The 19892-nt window shown below is 38.2% G+C and overlaps 3 protein-coding genes across 3 annotated transcripts; 1 reads left to right on the forward strand and 2 right to left on the reverse strand.

The window, feature by feature from the left end:
* On the forward strand, positions 1-2781 carry LOC131984860 (zinc finger protein 32-like). Its single transcript, XM_059349850.1, has 2 exons — positions 1-354; positions 1226-2781. The coding sequence occupies exons 1-2, from the start codon at positions 81-83 to the stop codon at positions 2152-2154; spliced, it is 1203 nt and encodes a 400-aa protein (XP_059205833.1). The 5' UTR covers positions 1-80; the 3' UTR covers positions 2155-2781.
* Positions 2782-4808: 2027 nt separating this feature from the next.
* On the reverse strand, positions 4809-13997 carry LOC131984407 (zinc finger protein ZFP2-like). Its single transcript, XM_059349237.1, has 4 exons — positions 13805-13997; positions 11619-12056; positions 10865-11378; positions 4809-6772 (listed from the first exon to the last, which is right to left on the reverse strand). Exons 1-4 carry the CDS (start codon positions 13995-13997, stop codon positions 5839-5841), a joined length of 2079 nt encoding a protein of 692 aa, XP_059205220.1. The 3' UTR covers positions 4809-5838.
* Positions 13998-15850: 1853 nt separating this feature from the next.
* LOC131984800 (zinc finger protein 271-like) lies at positions 15851-19728 on the reverse strand. The gene is made up of 2 exons (XM_059349777.1): positions 19209-19728; positions 15851-18837 (listed from the first exon to the last, which is right to left on the reverse strand). The coding sequence occupies exons 1-2, from the start codon at positions 19399-19401 to the stop codon at positions 16559-16561; spliced, it is 2472 nt and encodes an 823-aa protein (XP_059205760.1). The 5' UTR covers positions 19402-19728; the 3' UTR covers positions 15851-16558.
* Between the last annotated feature and the right edge of the window lie 164 nt (positions 19729-19892).

Below are 19892 nucleotides of genomic sequence, written 5' to 3' on the forward strand. Positions count from 1 at the left end.
ACTCTGGACTTTGGGACAGTCCTTCAGCTCTCGATGACGCACGCTCCTTCCGTGACTTTGGGACGTAGAAAAGGGTGAAAATGTGCGGGGTGCAGCTGCTGCGGGTCTCGGTCCATGAGCGGATGAGCGCCGCCGCTGAAGACGTCCTGCTGCGGGTGGAAACAGGAGAAGAAGCGGCGCTGAGAGCGCTGCTCACCGAGCGGCTAACGGCGGCTGCGGAGGAGATCGTCGGTCTGTTGGAGGAAACCGTGGCGGAGTACGAAGACAGAGTGGAGCGGTCAGAGCGGGAGATCTGCCGCCAGAGGAGGCTGCTCGAAGCCGTGCTGAAGCCCCAAGTCCGGCTGCACAGAGCAGGTCAGTCCCGGAGCAACACGGAGACATGCTAATGGTGGCTAACAGCTAAGTTTACACTCCACGGAAACATTTACTGGAGATTAGAGTCCACAGTCTGAGACACGCTGGAGGACACTGCACCACCGGACACACACGTGACTTTAAAAAGTCGTATTCAACAATAACTATGTCAGCAGGAAACAAATAAAACTGCCATGAGTCTCACACGAAGGGGCGCCAGCAAAGCCTCATGGGAGCTGTAGTTTTTTATTAACTGTACAGTCACAGAAAATGAAAAGAAACGTTTAGAGCAGGGGTCTCAAACTCTAATTACCCGGGGGCAGCTGGAAGCAGTATCAAAATGACCAAAAAAAGACACAAAATGACGGAAAAACTAAATTACCAAAAAAGACAAAATTACCAACAAAAAAAAAAGACACAAAATGGCTGAAAAAAAAACACTTAATTACAAAAAACACTACATTACTTTAAAAAAGACACAAAATGCCCCAAAATGACAGAAAAAAGTAAATTACTTGAAAAAAGACACAATTACCAAAAAAGACACAAAATTACCAAAAAAGTAATTAAAGTGACCTTCCACACACAACACAGTAAAGTGCCATTCATATAAAACTCACATTAAACTTTCATATCAAGGTGGGGGCCACAAAATATCGTCTCTGGATAAAAGCGTCTGCTAAATGACTAAATGTAATATAATGTAATGTATGTATTCTGATCAATAAATTCAGCCAATAATAATGATGCCATGTGTGAAAGGTACAATATTTGGATTTATTAAGATCTCATTACTGGATTATCTGAACGTCTTAAAATCTGAAAACACAAAACACTAATCCACCTCTTTTAATATCCATCTGTGTTTCAGATTTACCTTCAGGTGTCCAGTACGTGATTGTTGTCAAAAAGGAGTCACAGGAGCAGAGCTGCAGTCAGAACCAGGAGGAGCCAGAGCCCCCACACATTAAAGAGGAACAGGAGGAACCTTGGACCAGTCAAGAAGATGAAGAGAAACCTCAGTCCTCACAGCTTCATCAAACACAAACTGAGCAGATGGAAACAGAAACTAAAGGAGAGGACTGTGGAGGACCAGAACCAGACAGGAACTTTGATCCAGATCCACATTTACAACCTGATTCAAGTCAACAGCTGGGAGACTCTTCTGAACCTGAGACTGATGACAGTGCTGATTGGAAGGAGACCGAAGAACCTCAGTCAGATTTAAAGAGTTTGAAAAAAGATGGCGGCTCTGTCGGAGATTCCAGATTGAAAGCTGGAAAGAAATCTCTCAGCTGCTCAGTGTGTAATAAACCTTTTACACACAGGGGGAGTTTAAACGTACACATGAGATACCACACAGGAGAGAAACCTTTCAGCTGCTCAGTTTGTAAGAAAGGTTTTGCACACAAGGGGCCTTTAAAGCTACACATGAGAATTCACACAGGAGAGAAACCTTTCAACTGCTCAGTTTGTAAGGACTCTTTTGCACAGAGTGGAAGTTTAAAGCGACACATGAGACGCCACACAGGAGAGAAACCTTTCAACTGCTCAGTGTGTGGGAAAGGGTTCGTTCATAGTGGGGATCTGAGGAAACACAAGAAAGTTCACACAGGAGAGAAACCTTTCAGCTGCTCAGTTTGTAAGAGACCTTTTGCACAGACAGGGAGTTTAAAGGTTCACATGAGACAACACACAGGAGAGAAACCTTACAGCTGCTCAGTTTGTCAGAAAGGTTTCAAACAGATAACACATTTAAAGTTACATATGAGACACCACCCAGGAGAGACACATCAGTAACAGCTGCTCAGCCTGTAAGAAGTTTTTGAAACGTGTTTAAATAACAAACAGGCATTATCTTTATTAGACGCAAACATAACAATTCCAAGCAGCATATGTAGATAAGACAATGAAAATAAAATGAATACAATTTATAATTACACAAACATACCAAAGAATATATTTGGTAAATAGTGCTCGTCTTTTTCTATCTTTTTTAAGGATTGAAGACGATTTTCAAGTCATTTTTAAATTCCACAGATGTTGGAGTAACTTTTAATAAATCTATATTTGTGTAAATGAAATTTACCCACAATCAAAATATAAAACATTTTATTTTGTTTTCCATGATGTGATATGATATTAATTTCCTTTTCGTTCATTTTTTTTTTTACAAATCAAAAGTTCAAACTTATTTTAATGAAATATTTGATTGTAGAAGTGTAACAATTACAACAGATTAATTTTAACAGTAGGATAAAATAAACACATTCTTAATATATGGAAGTTGTTGGTATTTAAACTTCAGTTTTTCTGTTTCATCATCCTCTTCATGTCGTGTTGGCATGTTAATCTCAGGTTCATATCTGATCTATGTTCTCGTTCTTGTGCCTTGTTTTTAAATAATTATATGCAAATAAATGTTGTTTGTGTCAGAAAGTGTCCCTTCTTCAGTTTGTTGTAAGAGGATAAGCGTGCTTTGTTTTACATTAGGCCACAAATCCCTAAACCAGCTATCCCTGTGATGTGATTCCAGAGCCCTGTACTACGAAGCTGGATTTGAGGGTCAGTGAGGTAACTTTGGGTTTAACCCTGGGTTTTCACTATCTCAAAGGTGGTTCTCTGCAGCATGAGTTACCATGGTGACATGGTAACTCATGCTGCAGAGCAAACCAGCGTCTCACACTAGTCAATAGTCAATCTAGTATGATCCAAACAGATTCTCAGTGGGGAGAATTAGAAATGTAAACGTAATGAGTCGTAACGTTACATTAATGTCACCAAACGAAGTTAGTCCAAAAGAGTTACTGTATGTATCGATGTAGCTACAGTTACAGTAGAGTTACTGTATGTAACATTGTTAATATAGTTACAGTAGAGTTACTGTATATATCATTGTAGCTACAGTTACAGTAGAGTTACTGTATGTATCATCGTAGCTACAGTTACAGTAGAGTTACTGTATGTATCATTGTAGCTACAGTTACATTAGAGTTACTGTATGTATCGTTGTAGCTACAGTTACAGTAGAGTTACTGTATGTAACATTGTAAATATAGTTACAGTAGAGTTACTGTATGTATCATTGTAGCTACAGTTACATTAGAGTTACTGTATGTATCGTTGTAGCTACAGTTACAGTAGAGTTACTGTATGTATCGTTGTAGCTACAGTTACAGTAGAGTTACTGTATGTATCATCGTAGCTACAGTCAGCTGATGTGTGTTTCTCACTGAACTACTGAATATGTTTTTAGTGACTCTTCAGTAAAATAAGGTAGCAGACATTAATCTTCACTATATTATTAATCAGTATGATGTTTACCTGCATATGAAACGCTCAATAATTCCTTTAAAACACAATGTTATCACATTATGTTTTATGCTTCATCTTCATCTTGATTTGCTGATGTTCACTTTAAACCCCCGGTATTGCAGCTAACATAGTACTGATTAGAAAAGGTCTATTGTAAGTCTATTCATCAAAGATAATCGGCCTTAAAATTATTTATTTTTGAAGTGGGCAAAAAATAAATATATTTGAATGTATTCTCCATTATGGCACAGGTTCAGATCTAAATCCACTTCATTATTATCATGTTTAAATGTCAGTTTCCAGTGTAACTGTTAGTGTGCTGTGTGTGAAGCTGTCAGGTTAACTCTACTGTAACTGTAGCTACAATGATACATACAGTAACTCTACTGTAACTGTAGCTACAATGTTGCATACAGTAACTCTACTGTAACTGTAGCTACAATGATACATACAGTAACTCTACTGTAACTGTAGCTACAATGATACATACAGTAACTCTACTGTAACTGTAGCTACAACAATACATACAGAAACTCTACTGTAACTGTAGCTACAATGATACATACAGTAACCCTACTGTAACTGTAGCTACAATGATACATACAGTAACTCTACTGTAACTGTAGCTACAACAATACATACAGTAACTCTACTGTAACTGTAGCTACAATGATACATACAGTAACTCTACTGTAACTATATTTACAATGTTACATACAGTAACTCTACTGTAACTGTAGCTACAACGATACATACAGTAACTACTGTAACTGTAGCTACAATGATACATACAGTAACTCTACTGTAACTGTAGCTACAACGATACATACAGTAACTACTGTAACTGTAGCTACAATGATACATACAGTAACTCTACTGTAACTGTAGCTACAATGATACATACAGTAACTCAACTGGAACTGCACGGCTCCGTTTGGTGACATTAATATAACGTTCTGACTCATTATATTTACATTTTTCTATGTAATTCTCCCCACTGAGAATCTGTTTGGATCATAGATTGACTATTTAAAAGAGGGCTCTGGAATCACATCACAGGGATAGCTGGTTTAGGGATTTGTGGCCTAATGTAAAACATAGCACGCTTATCCTCGTACAACAAACTGAAGAAGGGACACTTTCTGACACGAACAAAGTTTATTTGTATAGAATCATTTAAAAACAAGGCACCAGCACGTGCTTACAGAGAACATAGATCAGATATGAACCTGAGATTAACATGCCAACAGGACATGAAGAGGATGAGGACTTCTAGGTAACTTTCGTATATTAAGAATCTGTTTATTTTTATTCTACTGTTAAAATGAATCTGTTATAATTGTTACACTTCTACAATCAAATATTTCATTAAAGGTTCAGTTTGTGAACTTTTGTTTTGTAAAACAAAAAAATTTAAAAAAAGGAAATTAATATCACATCACATCATGGAAAACAAACTAATGTTTTTTATATTTTGATTGTGGGTACATTTAATTTACACAAATATAGATTCATTAAAAGTTACTCCAAGATCTGTGGAATTTGAAAATGACTTGAAATTCTTCAAGCCTTAAAAAAGAAATGAAAAAGAGGAGCACTATTTACCAAATATATTCTTTGGTATGTTTGTTTTACTATACATTGCCAGGGCTTGAAGCAGAAGACCCTGGCATGCTGGAGGTCTTCAAGCCCTGCATTGCATTTATTTTGTTTTTATTTTTCTTGTCTTTTCTAAATATAGTACTTGGAATTGTTATGTTTGTGTCTAATAAAGATAATGCCTGTTTGTTATTTAAACATTTTTCATGGACAAATATTTTACCCCCTTCCCAACAAGAGATGACAACATAAGTAGCCTTCAAATTGAATCCACCACACCCTCTGAAAAGTCCAAGGGCTTTTCTAGTTTACTTCCAACCACCCATCATCAGTCTCAGGTTCAGAAGAATCTCCAGTCTTTTCATCAGTATCTGGTCCATCTGGATCTAAGTTCCTTTCTGCTGCTGGTCTTCCACAGTCCTGTCCATCAGCTTCTCTTTGCATCTCTTCCTGTGGACTGCTGGCTGGAGACTCTTTGTTCACCTCAGTTTGATGAAACTTTGAGGACGAGTGGCAGCACATTTATGTTCTTTGACCTGTGTGAAAAACTTCTTACAGGCTGAGCAGCTGTTACTGAGGTTTCTCTCCTGTGTGGCGTTTCATATGTAACTTTAAATGTGTTATCTGGTTGAAAGCTTTCGGACAAACTGAGCAGCTGTAAGGTTTCTCTCCTGTGTGTAGTCTCATGTGAACCTTTAAATGCGTCAACTGTGTGAAAGATTTCTGACAAACTGAGCAGCTGAAAGGTTTCTCTCCTGTGTGAACTCTCACATGTTTATTAAGATCCCCACTAAGTTTGAACCCTTTACCACAAACTGAGCAGCAGAAAGGTTTCTCTCCTGTGTGGACTCTTGTGTGTTTCTTCAGATCCCAACTAAAACTGAACCCTTTACCACAAACTGAACAGTTGAATGGTTTCTGTCCTGTGTGGCGTGTCATGTGTCGATTTAACTGCTTTATCTGTGCGAAAGATTTCTGACAAAGTGAGCAGCTCAAAGGTTTCTCTCCAGTCCTAAATCTGGAATCTCCGACAGAGCCGCCATCCTTTCTCAAACAGTTTAAACCTGACTGAGGTTCTCCGGTCTCCTTCCAATCAGCACTGTCATCAGTCTCAGGTTCAGAAGAGTCTCCCTGCTGTTGATTTAAATCAGGTTGTAAAATTGGATCTGAATCAGAGTTCGTGTCTGGTTCTCCATTGTCCTCATCTTCTGTTTTCATCTGCTCAGTTTGTGTTTGATGCGAGGACTGAGGTTTCTCTTCATCTTCTTCACTCTTCACAGAAACAGGAGTGAATGTGAACTTGATGATATCAGCCTCCTCCAGCCATTGAAGCTGCTCTCCCTCCTGACTGGTCCAAGGTTCCTCCTGTTCCTCTTTAATGTGTGGGGGCTCTGGGTCCTCCTGGTCTAGAGTGCAGCTCCTCTCCTGCTGCTCAGAGGGAACCTCCTCTTGAACCACCAGCAGCTGCTGGACGTCTGCAGAGAAGGGTAAACACACAACATTACTGCGATGTAAATTAGACCATATTGCATATAACGGTATAGTTTTTAAACTATGATTAACCTAAATATATTTACTGCATCTGCTTAAACTTCATCGGCCCTATTTAGAGTAAGATTCTATAATCACAAAAATATATATTTTTTATGTTTTATATTTTATGTGGACATTGCAAAATCTGTGTCTCCACTAATATTTCTGCAAGCCATAACAAGGCAGGAGTTTGTGTTCTGAATGTTTTGGTAACAGGTCAGGTAACGGACATGGTGTGCTGAGCAGAAAGATAACTGTCATCTCTGCTTGGTGACATGACGTGTCCAGATATTGATTAAAACTGAGGAATCAACGTTTCGAGAGGGACTCACCTTCTGGAAGAGATCAACCTACATTCTTAGTTAAACTTTGTCAGGTTATAAAAAAGGGTTCAAGGGACAGAAGGCGGTCCAACCTCCATGAACTGACCAGCCTAATGTGGAGATTGAACCCAGAGACTCTGTAACTGCACATTTCTTGACGTATTCTAATAAAATGAAGTTAAACTGAGAACTCAGACATCTCCTGCTCATCCTTTCCCTATCAAATGTTCGGCGCAGAGAAATAGGTGAGGATTTTGTGTTGGAGTCAGATAATTTAAATTTAAAGGTTTCCTTAATGCATTTCTCGACACAGTACTTCTGTCTGTAACAAACACAAATCCTGACGATTAAATAAACTAACCTGCTCTGTGTAACTGTAGTAAAGTAACGAACCTGCTCTGTGTGGGTGAAGTAAAGTAACTAAGCTGCCCTGTGTAACTGAAGTAAAGTAACTAACCTGCTCTGTGTAACCGAAGTAAAGTAACTAACCTGCTCTGTGTAACCGAAGTAAAGTAACTAACCTGCTCTGTGTAACTGAAGTAAAGTAACTAACCTGCTCCGTGTGAGTGAAGCTGACGGTTGAAAACAGCGTCCAGTAGTTTCTGTTGTCGCTCGTTCTTCTCTTTTGAACGACAAAGTTGCTCCTCGTACTCTGCTATCGTTCTTTCAAACAGCCCAAATATCTCTTCAGCAGCCGCAGTCAGTCGCTGCTCCACCAGCGCTCTCACCGTTTGGACTTTAGACATTTTTCACACAGTGACACCAACCTTTTCTCCACACAAACTCTGTCAGAAACACAGTTTTTCTCTCCTTCAAACAGTCACTCTGACTAGCGCCGCGTTGCTAGCCAGCTAGCATGCTAAGCTACCTTGAATATGTTTCTACGTTAGTCTACCGAGAGATGAGTCAGAGGAAAAACATCCAGAAAAAGACGGTGAACAGCACAGAGTCCAGTCAGGCAGGTTTATCCGGACATACGGAGACTTTGACGAATCAGAACACAAACTTTCTCACACAAAGAAGAAGCGGTTACTACGAACGCTAGTCGCCATATTGCTTGAAGAACAACATCCGGTTCCGCTGCAACTTCTTCTTCTTCTTTGAGTTTTATTGGCGGTTGGCAGACCAACGTACAGGAGCATTACCGCCACCTACTGGACTGGAGTGTGGAGCAGTAGAATGACAGGAAAATAAAATAAAGTAAAATAAGTAATAATAATAATAATTATAAAATTAAGATAAATAAATGATTTAACGAGAAAAGGGGAACAATAGTGTAAATAATAGCATATTACAATACAAATATAAATCATTAAATACATAACTAAATTATCTCTATAAGTCCTGTTTCCCTCAGGTAATTAAATAGGGGCTTGTTTTCTTTGCATGATTTTTTCCAGGAATACTTTCCAGGGTGTTACTGTGTTTCCCATCCTCTAGAAGTCTCTTTCTTTACATTCTACCAGCACATGTTTGACTGTTTCTGGTTCATTGAAGTGGCTGCAAAGCCCTGTAGGGTGTTACCTATTCCATGGAGTGTTTGGTTTAATCCTGTGTGTCCGATCCTAAGGCGTGACATGGCCATCTCCTGCTTTGGATTCCTACTCCTGACTCCTCACTACTGTAACTGTAGCTACAATGATACATACAGTAACTCTACTGTAACTGCAGCTACAACAATACATACAGTAACTCTACTGTAACTGTAGCTACAATGATACATACAGTAACTCTACTGTAACTGTAGCTACAATGATGCATACAGTAACTCTACTGTAACTGTAGCTACAATGATACATACAGTAACTCTACTGTAACTGCAGCTAAAATGTTGCATACAGTAACTCTACTGTAACTGTAGCTACAACGATACATACAGTAACTCTACTGTAACTGCAGCTACAACGTTACATACAATAACTCTTCTGTAACTATATTTACAATGTTACAAACAGTAACTCTACTGTAACTGTAGCTACAACAATACATACAGTAACTCTACTGTAACTGCAGCTACAACAATACATACAGTAACTCTACTGTAACTGTAGCTACAATGATACATACAGTAACTCTACTGTAACTGCAGCTACAACGATACATACAGTAACTCTACTGTAACTGTAGCTACAATGATACATACAGTAACTCTACTGTAACTGCAGCTACAATGATACATACAGTAACTCTACTGTAACTGTAGCTACAATGATATATACAGTAACTCTACTGTAACTGTAGCTACAATGTTACATACAGTAACTCTACTGTCACTATATTTACAATGTTACATACAGTAACTCTACTGTAACTGTAGCTACAACGATACAGACAGTAACTTTACTTTAACTGCATTGCTCCGTTTGGTGACATTAATGTAACGCTCCGACTCAACACCTTTACATTTCTAATTCTCCCCACTGAGAATCTCTATGGCTCATAGATTGACTAGTGTGAGACGATGTTTCTATGAGATAGATACTTTCTAGTCAATGTAAAGACGAATCTCAGAATAAAACCTGATCCTGACCAGGTTCGCTCTGCAGTATGAGTTCCCATGGTGATCTAGCCAGGTTAAAAGAGAACCACCTTTGAGATAGTGAAAACCCAGGGTTAAACCCAAAGTTACCTCACTGACCCTCAAATCCAGCTTCGTAGTACAGGGCTCTGGAATCACATCACAGGGATAGCCTGTTTAGGGATTTGTGGCCTAATGTAAAACAAAGCACGGTTATCCTCGTACAACAAACTGAAGAAGGGACACTTTCTGATACAAACAACATTTATTTGAAAGGAATCATTTAAAAACGAGGCACCAGAACGTGCTAACAGAGAACATAGATCAGATATGAACCTGAGATTAACATGCCAACAGGACATGAAGAGGATGATGAAACAGAAACACTGAAATTTAAATACCAACAACTTCTAGGCAACTTTCGTATATTAAGAACATGTTTACTTTATCCTACTGTTAAAATGAATACTGTTGCATTTGTTACACTTCTACAATCAAATATCTCATTAAAATCTCAGTTTGTGAACTTTTGTTTTGTAAAACAAAAAATGAACAAAAAGGAAATTAATATCATATCACATCATGGAAAACAAACTAATGTTTCATATTTTGATTGTGGGTACATTTTATTTTCACAAAGTTATTTTTTTATTTTACAAATTTTATAGATTTATTAGAAGTTACTCAAACATCTGTGGAATTTAAAAATGACTTGAAAATCTCCACTCCTTAAAAAAGATTGAGAGGAAAAGAGAGATATAGATTGATTGATTGAGAGAGAGAAAGAGGAGCACTATATAACAAATATATTCTTTGGTATGTTTGTTTCACTATACATTGTATTTATTTTTCTTTGAATTGTTATGTTTGTGTCTAATGAAAAAAATGCCTGTTTGTTATTTAAACATGTTTCATGGACAAATATTTTACCCCCTTCCCAACAAGAGATGGCAACTTAAGTAGCCTTCAAACTGAATCCACCGCACCCTCTGAAAAGTCCAATGGCTTTATAAAAAGACTTTATCCACACTGACCTTTTTCTAAGAATTTTCAGCAGTCTGAGTTTTCTGGTTTACTTCCAACCACCCGTCATCAGTCTCAGGTTCACAAGAATCTCCAGTCTTTTCACCAGTATCTGGTCCATCTGGATCAGAGTTCCTTTCTGCTGGTCTTCCACAGTCCTCTCCATCAGATTCTCTTTGCATCTCTTCCTCTGGGCTGCTGACTGGAGGCTGAGGAGCTGAAAGGTTCCTCTCCTTTGTGGTGTCTCATGTGTCTCTTTAAATTGTGTGAACCTTTGTAAGATTTCTCACAAACTGAGCAGCTATAAGGTTTCTCTCCTGTGTGAACTGTCATGTGTCGCTTTAAATTCATTCTCACTGTAAAAAATGTATTACACACTGAGCAGCTGAAAGGTTTCTCTCCTGTGTGAACTCTCATGTGTTTCTCCAGATTCTGACGACTACCAGAACCTTTACCACATACCGAGCAGATGAAAGGTTTCTCTCCTGTGTGAACTCTCATGTGTTGCTTCAGAGAAGCACTCCTACTGAAACTTTTACAACACACTGAGCAGCTGAAAGGTTTCTCTCCTGTGTGAACTCTCATGTGTCGCTTCATATCCTGACGACTACCGAAACCTTTACCACATACCGAGCAGATGAAAGGTTTCTCTCCTGTGTGAACTCTCATGTGTTTCTCCAGATTCTGACGACTACTGAAACTTTTACCACACACTGAGCAGCTAAAAGGTTTCTCTCCTGTGTGGCAACTCATGTGTCGCTTTAAACTCCCCCTCTCTGTGAAAGGTTTATTACACACTGAGCAGCTGAGAGATTTCTCTCCTGTGTGAACTCCCATGTGGTTATTAAAATTCCCCCTGTGTGTAAAAGATTTATTACACAATGAGCAGCTGAAATATTTCTTTCCAGTCCTCAATCTGGAATCCCTGACAGGGCCGCCATCTTTTTTCAAACAGTTTAAACCTGACTGATGTTCTTCTGTCTCCGTCCAATCAGCACTGTCATCAGTCTCAGGTTCAGAAGGGTCTCCCTGCTGTTGATTTGTATCAGGTTGTAAATGTGGATCTGGATCAGAGTTCCTGTCTGGTTCTGGTCCTCCACTGTCCTCTCCACCAGCTTCTGTTTTCAATTGTTCAGTTTGTGTTTGATGAAGCTGTGAGGACTGAGCTTTCTCTTCATCTTCTTCACTCTTCACAGGGACAGGAGTGGATGTAACCTTGGTGATATCAGCCTCCTCCAGCCCCTGAAGCTGCTCTCCCTGCTGACTGGTCCAAGGTTCCTCCTGTTCCTCTTTAATGTGTGGGGGCTCTGGGTCCTCCTGGTCTAGAGTGGAGCTCCTCTCCTGCTGCTCAGAGGGAACCTCCTCTTTAACCACCAGCAGCTGCTGGACGTCTGCAGAGAAGGGTAAACACACACAGAGGCTCTTACAACATCTAAAGTAGGGCTGCCATGATGTGTCAACTTTATCATAAAGACACCGATTTGAATGGAATGCATCTCACTGGTCACAACATGGTGGTGCATGGAAAAAACAATAGATTACTTCGTCAAGACGCCTTTTGAAGCTGGACGGAGATATTTTTGGTTGCAAGCCATTAAACAGACTCTTATAATGAATTTTTATCTGAACATAATATCCGTGTTTCTCCTGTGGATTTTGTTGTGGAACATGTTGTTTAGATCTCAATCAAGAGTGGAAACCCAACATTTGTCCCTGCTGTCCTTGTCAGACACCCCAGTGGGTAAAGCTTGTTTAACTGGCAATCATGGTAATAACAAATTAATCAGAAGCCTGTTTAAAAAGGATGTCACTACAGCTCCATTTGTGCTCTCATATTGGAATAAATACATAGAACACAATAATTGGAAGAAGATCTGGCTATTACCCAACCGATATTTGATAACCAATAAAGTGAGAGAAATTCCATTTAAAATAATTCATAAATTTTATCCATCCAATCAAAATATTGTTAGAAGATTCAAAAAAAGACTGATGTGAAATGCACTTTCTGTTCTGAACATATTGAAACTGTTACTCATTTATTTTGGTATTTTTGCCCGTTTGTCCAAGGTCTCTGGATTGATATTTGTAACTTTATTGCAAACAATGTTGAAAAAGATTTTAAGTTGTTTTTAAGGGATGTACTATTTGGGGAAATGAAGAAAAAATCTATGAAATATTTATTATAAACCTCATCATACTGATGGCGAAATTTCATATTCATAAATGTAAATTTGCTCGAAGAAAACCATCTTTTGTTGCCTTTCACAATGAGCTCAGGCAGAACATCGCTTCTATTACATCCTCCAACAACCATTCATGACTATATATATATTCATACAATATATTAGGCCTGGGAGATATATCGATATAATTATTTTTTTTTCTTTCTTCATACATAAATAATGCTCTTACTAGGGTTTGTCATATATAGTTCTGTTGTAATGTCCATTACTCTTTTCTCATATAAATATATATTTATTTCAGAAAAAGATTGGTCTTTTTAATTTCATAGGATATTTATATTTAAGGTATTTTGTAATTGAAATGTGCACTTTATGGAGCTTTGATTGAAAAAAAGTACTCCTGTTGTTATACAGTATTTATGTTCACTTAAACTGTTTCAATAAAAATAATTATTAATTAGTGTTTGTTATGGACAGAAGTACTGCTACTATGTTTTTATTGTTGCTTTAAGTTTGCAGAAACAACTACTATTAATGATCGATCTATGAAAACAATAAGAAAGTAGAGGGAGACAGAATAGTTTCAGGGGTAATGATGTCTGGCTCTGTGGTTGGGTGTCAAAACAGGAATAGGAAAAAGAAATGCTGGCCTATTCAATATATTTAAATATACTAAATATATATTACTTTTGAATACAAATACATATCATATATATATTTATATATAAATAAATAAATAAATATATATATTTATATATACACTTCTCTGTGTAACTGAAGTAAAGTGACTAGCCTGCTCTGTGTAACTGAAGTAAAGTAACTAACCTGCCCTGTGTAACTGAAGTAAAGTAACTGACCTGCTCTGTGTAACTGAAGTAAAGTGACTAGCCTGCTCTGTGTAACTGAAGTAAAGTAACTAACCTGCCCTGTGTAACTGAAGTAAAGTAACTAACCTGTTCTGTATAGCTGAATCTGAGGGTTGAAAACAGCGTCCAGTAGTTTCTGCTGTCGCTCGTTCTTCTCTTTTGAACGACAAAGTTGCTCCTCGTACTCTGCTATCGTTCTTTCAAACAGCCCAAATATCTCTTCAGCAGCCGCAGTCAGTCGCTGCTCCACCAGCGCTCTCACCGTTTGGACTTTAGACATTTTTCACACAGTAACACCAACTTTTTCTTCACTTTTCAGTTTCTCTCAGACTAGCCGCGGTGCTAACCAGCTAGCATGCTAAGCTAACTGGCTGTTTGTAGGCCAGCGGATAAAGATATAAATATTTATATAAATATCGATTCAGCAGGAAATCTTCCGTGTTTGTCCTTTCAGACAGATTTATCCGGAATAACAGCGGCTCTGAAGGAGCTCATTTCACGCTGTCACTGGTTAATGAGAGGCTCGGCGGCGTCATGTTCCTAACGGCAACACCGGTTGCATCACTTCCGGCGTCATACAGCCCTTCAAAATAAAACCTCCAGAAGCCTTTCAGTCACAATAATTTAAATAAACTGTAATATAATTCACCGTGCAATATAAATACTTTTATCTGTGTAATAGTGCAACTTCTCTGTTTATAATGGTGCTAATTTTTATATTTATGATGTTATATTGTTTTACCTTCTTGTTCATTTTGATCAGACCAAGGTTACTATAGTTTTTCAAATTCAGTTAGTTTTAATGAGTTTTTAGAGTAAGTTTGCTAGTTTGAAATAGTTTTTATTTTTTTGGAAAATGCTTACTTTTAATTTAGATTCATTAGTTTTAGTGTTAGTTTTAGTTTTTTACTAATGGGGTATTTGTTGGGTGCCAGATTCAATAAGGTCACAATTAATGTTTCCTTTTTTTTTTTTTTTTTTTTACACTGTTTCTCTATACAAGGCCAATAAAGCAAAAATATTTTCTTGTACCTGACAAGTTTTGGCTACCTTGCCTCTGTAGCCTTCATCAGAGGTGTCACGTGGTGTTGGTGTGTCCCTCTGGAGACGCTATGTGGACGATATCCTGGAGAAGATTAAGACCGGCCACACACAAAGACTCAGACCATCTGAACACCATTGACGAAACTGGGAACATAAAATTCACCCATGAGGAGTGTAGAAACAGTGTAAAAAAATTATATCAGTAGGCCTAATGAACCTCTTCAATATAAAATAAATGTTTCCTTTATTTTCATTGTGTGATCCATTTCAGCCCCAATACATTTATTTAGTCATAAAACCAGATTAAATAGATTTCATATCAACCAAAAAGGGTTTTCACTATAATTTTTGTTAGTTTCAGTTAGTTTTGTAAACACACAATACAGTTTCAGTTTGTTATCCATTTTTAAAAATTCTTGTTTTTATTTTAATTTCAGTCAGCGAAAAAATAAATCAATTCTAGTTTTCATTATTTCGTTAGTTTTCGTTAACTATAATAACCTTGGAGCAGACTTTATTTATCCTTCAGTCATCACAGCGGCTCAACATACAGACACATAGATATAGAAAACAGAATAAAGAATATAAGAAATAATACATATTATAGACATTATATACATAGATTTCTGCTATTTGGCATTATTAATAATATATAGTTTTTCTGTTTGCTTGTTTTCCTGATTGCATTTTACAGATATTGCACATTGGAGGAAATATATTTTAGCATGTTAAATAGGTTAATTAAGTTGTAGCATGTAGTGGTATGAACCTCAATGAATAAATATATTAAATATGTGCAGAGATATACACAGTATAGTATACGTGGTATATGACATTTATAAAATAGAAAAAATACAGAAGTCCTAATGTGGTCAGAGTGAAGAGAAATTTTGTTATTGTTTATACTTATTTTGCTGCTGGAACACTAAAACTGTCCTCATGGAGGGACTAATACAGGAAAGAGTCATCTCTATGAACACTAAATCATTTAAATGTAAAGTGTTTATAAAGGCGTCTCAAAAATCCGAACTTTTTTATTTTCAACATTTTTATTTTTCAATACAGTCAACACACACACACACACACACACACACACACACACAGGTGTGAAGTTTGTTATTGTGCAGACAACAATTAAGTCATTAAATAAAACAGCCTGAGAGAACATAGATCTGCACATAAGTCAGAATATTTAATCAGAATATTAGAGAACAGTAATTATTCTATTAATGTACAGAAGCTGTCTCACCTTCTGACTCACTGGTTGATTTACTTTCATTAAATCTTCTACATTCTAGATTTATATTCAAGAAAATCAAATCTCTGATGGAACACATTTGGAATTATGTTATTAAAATAAGTGTTAAACAAACCAGAACATTTTGAATTTCAGATTATTTTTGCTTTGATGCTCTCAACAGTGTTAACAGTCAGTTCAGACAGAGATACTGATAACCAGGGTTAAACCTCAGGTTACCTCACTGACCCTCAAATCCTGCTTCGTAGTACAGGCCTCTGCACTTTTTTTTAATATTGAATTAAAATATCAGTTTGCAAATTTTTGTTTTGTAAAACAAACAAAAAAAGGAAATGAATATCATATCACATCATGGAAAAGAAAGTATTGTTTAATTATATTGAGATTGTTAGTACATTTCATACAAATAGAATAAATATTTATAAAGTTACTACAAGCTTTGTAGCATTTAAAAAAAGACTTGAGGCTTTGCCTTTTGTTCTCCTCAGTTTGATGAAACTTTGAGGACGAGCGGCCAGCACATTTATGAAAGGTTTCTCTCATGTGTGGACTCTCATGTGTCTCTTTAAATACCCACTTTGTGTAAAAGATTCAGCACACACTGAGCAGCTGAAAGGTTTCTCTCCTGTGTGGAGTCTCATGTGTGACTTTAAAGTTCCACTCAGTGTAAAAGTTTTCTTACAAACTGAGCAGCTGAAAGGTCTCTCTCCTGTGTGGAGTCTCATGTGTGACTTTAAATGTCCACTCAGTCTAAAAGTTTTCTTACAAATTGAGCAGCTGAAAGGTCTCTCTCCTGTGTGGAGTCTCATGTGTGACTTTAAATTTCCACTCAGTCTAAAAGTTTTCTTACAAACTGAGCAGCTGAAAGGTCTCTCTCCTGTGTGGAGTCTCATGTGTGACTTTAAAGCTCCACTCTGTGTAAACGTTTTCGTACAAACTGAGCACCTGAAAGGTCTCTCTCCTGTGTGGACTCTCATGTGTTCCTTTAACGTTCCACTCTGTGGGAAAGTTTTCTTACAAACTGAGCAGCTGAAAGGTCTCTCTCCTGTGTGGAAGCTCATATGTGACTTTAAATGTCCACTCCGTTTGAAAGTTTTCTTACAAACTGAGCAGCTGAAAGGTTTATCTCCTGTGTGGACTCTCATGTGTTCCTTTAACGTTCCACTCTGTGGGAAAGTTTTCTTACAAACTGAGCAGCTGAAAGGTCTCTCTCCTGTGTGGAGTCTCATGTGTGACTTTAAATTTCCACTCAGTGTAAAAGTTTTCTTACAAACTGAGCAGCTGAAAAGTTTATCTCCTGTGTGGACTCTCATGTGTGACTTTAAAGTTCCACTCAGTGTAAAAGTTTTCTTACAAACTGAGCAGCTGAAAGGTCTCTCTCCTGTGTGGAGTCTCATGTGTGACTTTAAATGTCCACTCAGTCTAAAAGTTTTCTTACAAATTGAGCAGCTGAAAGGTCTCTCTCCTGTGTGGAGTCTCATGTGTGACTTTAAATGTCCACTCAGTGTAAAAGTTTTCTTACAAACTGAGCAGCTGAAAGGTCTCTCTCCTGTGTGGAGTCTCATGTGTGACTTTAAAGCTCCACTCTGTGTAAACGTTTTCGTACAAACTGAGCACCTGAAAGGTCTCTCTCCTGTGTGGACTCTCATGTGTTCCTTTAACGTTCCACTCTGTGGGAAAGTTTTCTTACAAACTGAGCAGCTGAAAGGTCTCTCTCCTGTGTGGAAGCTCATATGTGACTTTAAATGTCCACTCCGTTTGAAAGTTTTCTTACAAACTGAGCAGCTGAAAGGTTTATCTCCTGTGTGGACTCTCATGTGTTCCTTTAACGTTCCACTCTGTGGGAAAGTTTTCTTACAAACTGAGCAGCTGAAAGGTCTCTCTCCTGTGTGGAGTCTCATGTGTAACTTTAAATTTCCACTCAGTGTAAAAGTTTTCTTACAAACTGAGCAGCTGAAAAGTTTATCTCCTGTGTGGACTCTCATGTGTGACTTTAAATTTCCACTCAATGTAAAAGTTTTCTTACAAACTGAGCAGCTGAAAGGTCTCTCTCCTGTGTGGAAGCTCATATGTGACTTTAAATGTCCACTCTGTGTAAAAGTTTTCTTACAAACTGAGCAGCTGAAAAGTTTATCTCCTGTGTGGACTCTCATGTGTGACTTTAAATGTCCACTCTGTGTAAAAGTTTTCTTACAAACTGAGCAGCTGAAAGGTCTCTCTCCTGTGTGGACTCTCATGTGTGACTTTAAAATTCCACTCTGTTTAAAAGTTTTCTTACAAACTGAGCAGCTGAAAGGTCTCTCTCCTGTGTGGAGTCTCTTGTGTGACTTTAAAGTTCCACTCCGTGTAAAAGTGCGGCGATCTTTTTTCAAACAGTTCAAACCTGACTGAGGTTCTCTGGTCTCCTTCCAATCAGCACTGTCATCAGTCTCAGGTTCAGAAGAGTCTGCAGACTCATCCTCAGTATCAGGTTGTAAATGTGGATCTGGATCAGAGTTCCTGTCTGGTTCTGGTCCTCCACAGTCCTCTCCATCAGCTTCTGTTTCCATCTGTTCAGTTTGTGTTTGATGAAGCTGTGAGGACTGAGGTTTCTCTTCATCTTCTTCACTCTTCACAGGGACAGGAGTGAATGTGAACTTGGTGATATCAACCTCCTCCAGCCCCTGAAGCTGCTCTCCCTGCTGACTGCTCCCAAGTTCCTCCTGTTCCTCTTTAATGTGTGGCGGCTCTGGCTCCTCCTGGTCTTGGTCCAGACTGCAGCTCCTCTCCTGCTGCTCAGAGGGAAACTCGTCTTCGCTCACCGACAGCTGCTGAACGTCTGCAGGAAACACAGAAACACACAGTGAGGAAAAATACACAGTCAGTGCATTCATCTGTTTCACACAGATTGTTGAAACAATAGCTTCCAAAATGCTTTGGGAATATCAACAGGAACCATAACATAACTTACAAACCTGCTCTGTGTAGGTGAAGAATATTAATTAAACTGCACTACAACAATGTTACACACAGTAACTATTGTAACTCTAATGTAACTGCATTTAACATAGGTAAGTTACTAACCTGCTCTGTGTAAGTGAATTAAAGTAACTAACCTGCTCTCCGTAACTGAAGTAAAGTATCTAACCTGCTGTGTAACTGAAGTAAAGTAACTAACCTGCTCTGTGTAACTGAAGTAAAGTAACTAACCTGCTCTGTGTAGCAGAATCTGAGGGTTGAAAACAGCGTCCAGTAGTTTCTGTTGTCGCTCGTTCTTCTCTTTTGAACGACAAAGTTGCTCCTCGTACTCTGCTATCGTTCTTTCAAACAGCCCAAATATCTCTTCAGCAGCCGCAGTCAGTCGCTGCTCCACCAGCGCTCTCACCGTTTGGACTTTAGACATTGTCACAAAGAGACACAAACTTTGTCTCCACACAAACTCCGTCAGAAACACAGTTTTCCCTCCTTCAGTCACTCTGGCTAGCGCCGCGTTGCTAGCCAGCTAGCATGCTAAGCTAACTTGAATATGTTTCTACGTTAGTCTACCGAGAGATGAGTCAGAGGAAAAAACATCCAGAAAAAGACGGTGAACAGCACAGAGTCCAGTCAGGCAGGTTTATCCGGACATACGGAGACTTTGACGAATCAGAACACAAACTTTCTCACACAAAGAAGAAGCGGTTACTACGAACGCTAGTCGCCATATTGCTTGAAGAACAACATCCGGTTCCGCTGAAACTTCTTCTTCTTCTTCTTTTGAGTTTTATTGGCGGTTGTCAGACCAACGTACAGGAGCATTACCGCCACCTACTGGACTGGAGTGTGGAGCAGTAGATTGACAGGAAAATAAAATAAAGTAAAATAAGTAATAATAATAATTATAAAATTAAGATA

This window comes from Centropristis striata, chromosome 14 (genome assembly GCF_030273125.1).
Source record: "Centropristis striata isolate RG_2023a ecotype Rhode Island chromosome 14, C.striata_1.0, whole genome shotgun sequence".
NCBI classification, from domain to species: Eukaryota; Metazoa; Chordata; class Actinopteri; order Perciformes; family Serranidae; genus Centropristis; species Centropristis striata.

Excerpts from the sequence above, each read along its gene's own strand:
- LOC131984860 (XM_059349850.1), top strand. The coding sequence starts at position 81 with ATGTGCGGGGTGCAGCTGCTGCGGGTCTCGGTCCATGAGCGGATGAGC. Across the intron at positions 355-1,225 it reads AGTCCGGCTGCACAGAGCAG|ATTTACCTTCAGGTGTCCAG; the intron begins GTCAGTCCCGGA and ends TCTGTGTTTCAG.
- LOC131984407 (XM_059349237.1), bottom strand. The coding sequence starts at position 13,997 with ATGTCTAAAGTCCAAACGGTGAGAGCGCTGGTGGAGCAGCGACTGACT. Across the intron at positions 11,379-11,618 it reads ACATCAGTCAGGTTTAAACT|TGTGTGGTAAAAGTTTCAGT; the intron begins GTTTGAAAAAAG and ends TTAGCTGCTCAG. Across the intron at positions 6,773-10,864 it reads AGCTCCTCAGCCTCCAGTCA|TAATGTTGTGTGTTTACCCT; the intron begins GCAGCCCAGAGG and ends TTTACATCGCAG.
- LOC131984800 (XM_059349777.1), bottom strand. The coding sequence starts at position 19,401 with ATGTCTAAAGTCCAAACGGTGAGAGCGCTGGTGGAGCAGCGACTGACT. Across the intron at positions 18,838-19,208 it reads GATTCTGCTACACAGAGCAG|ACGTTCAGCAGCTGTCGGTG; the intron begins GTTAGTTACTTT and ends TGTTTCCTGCAG.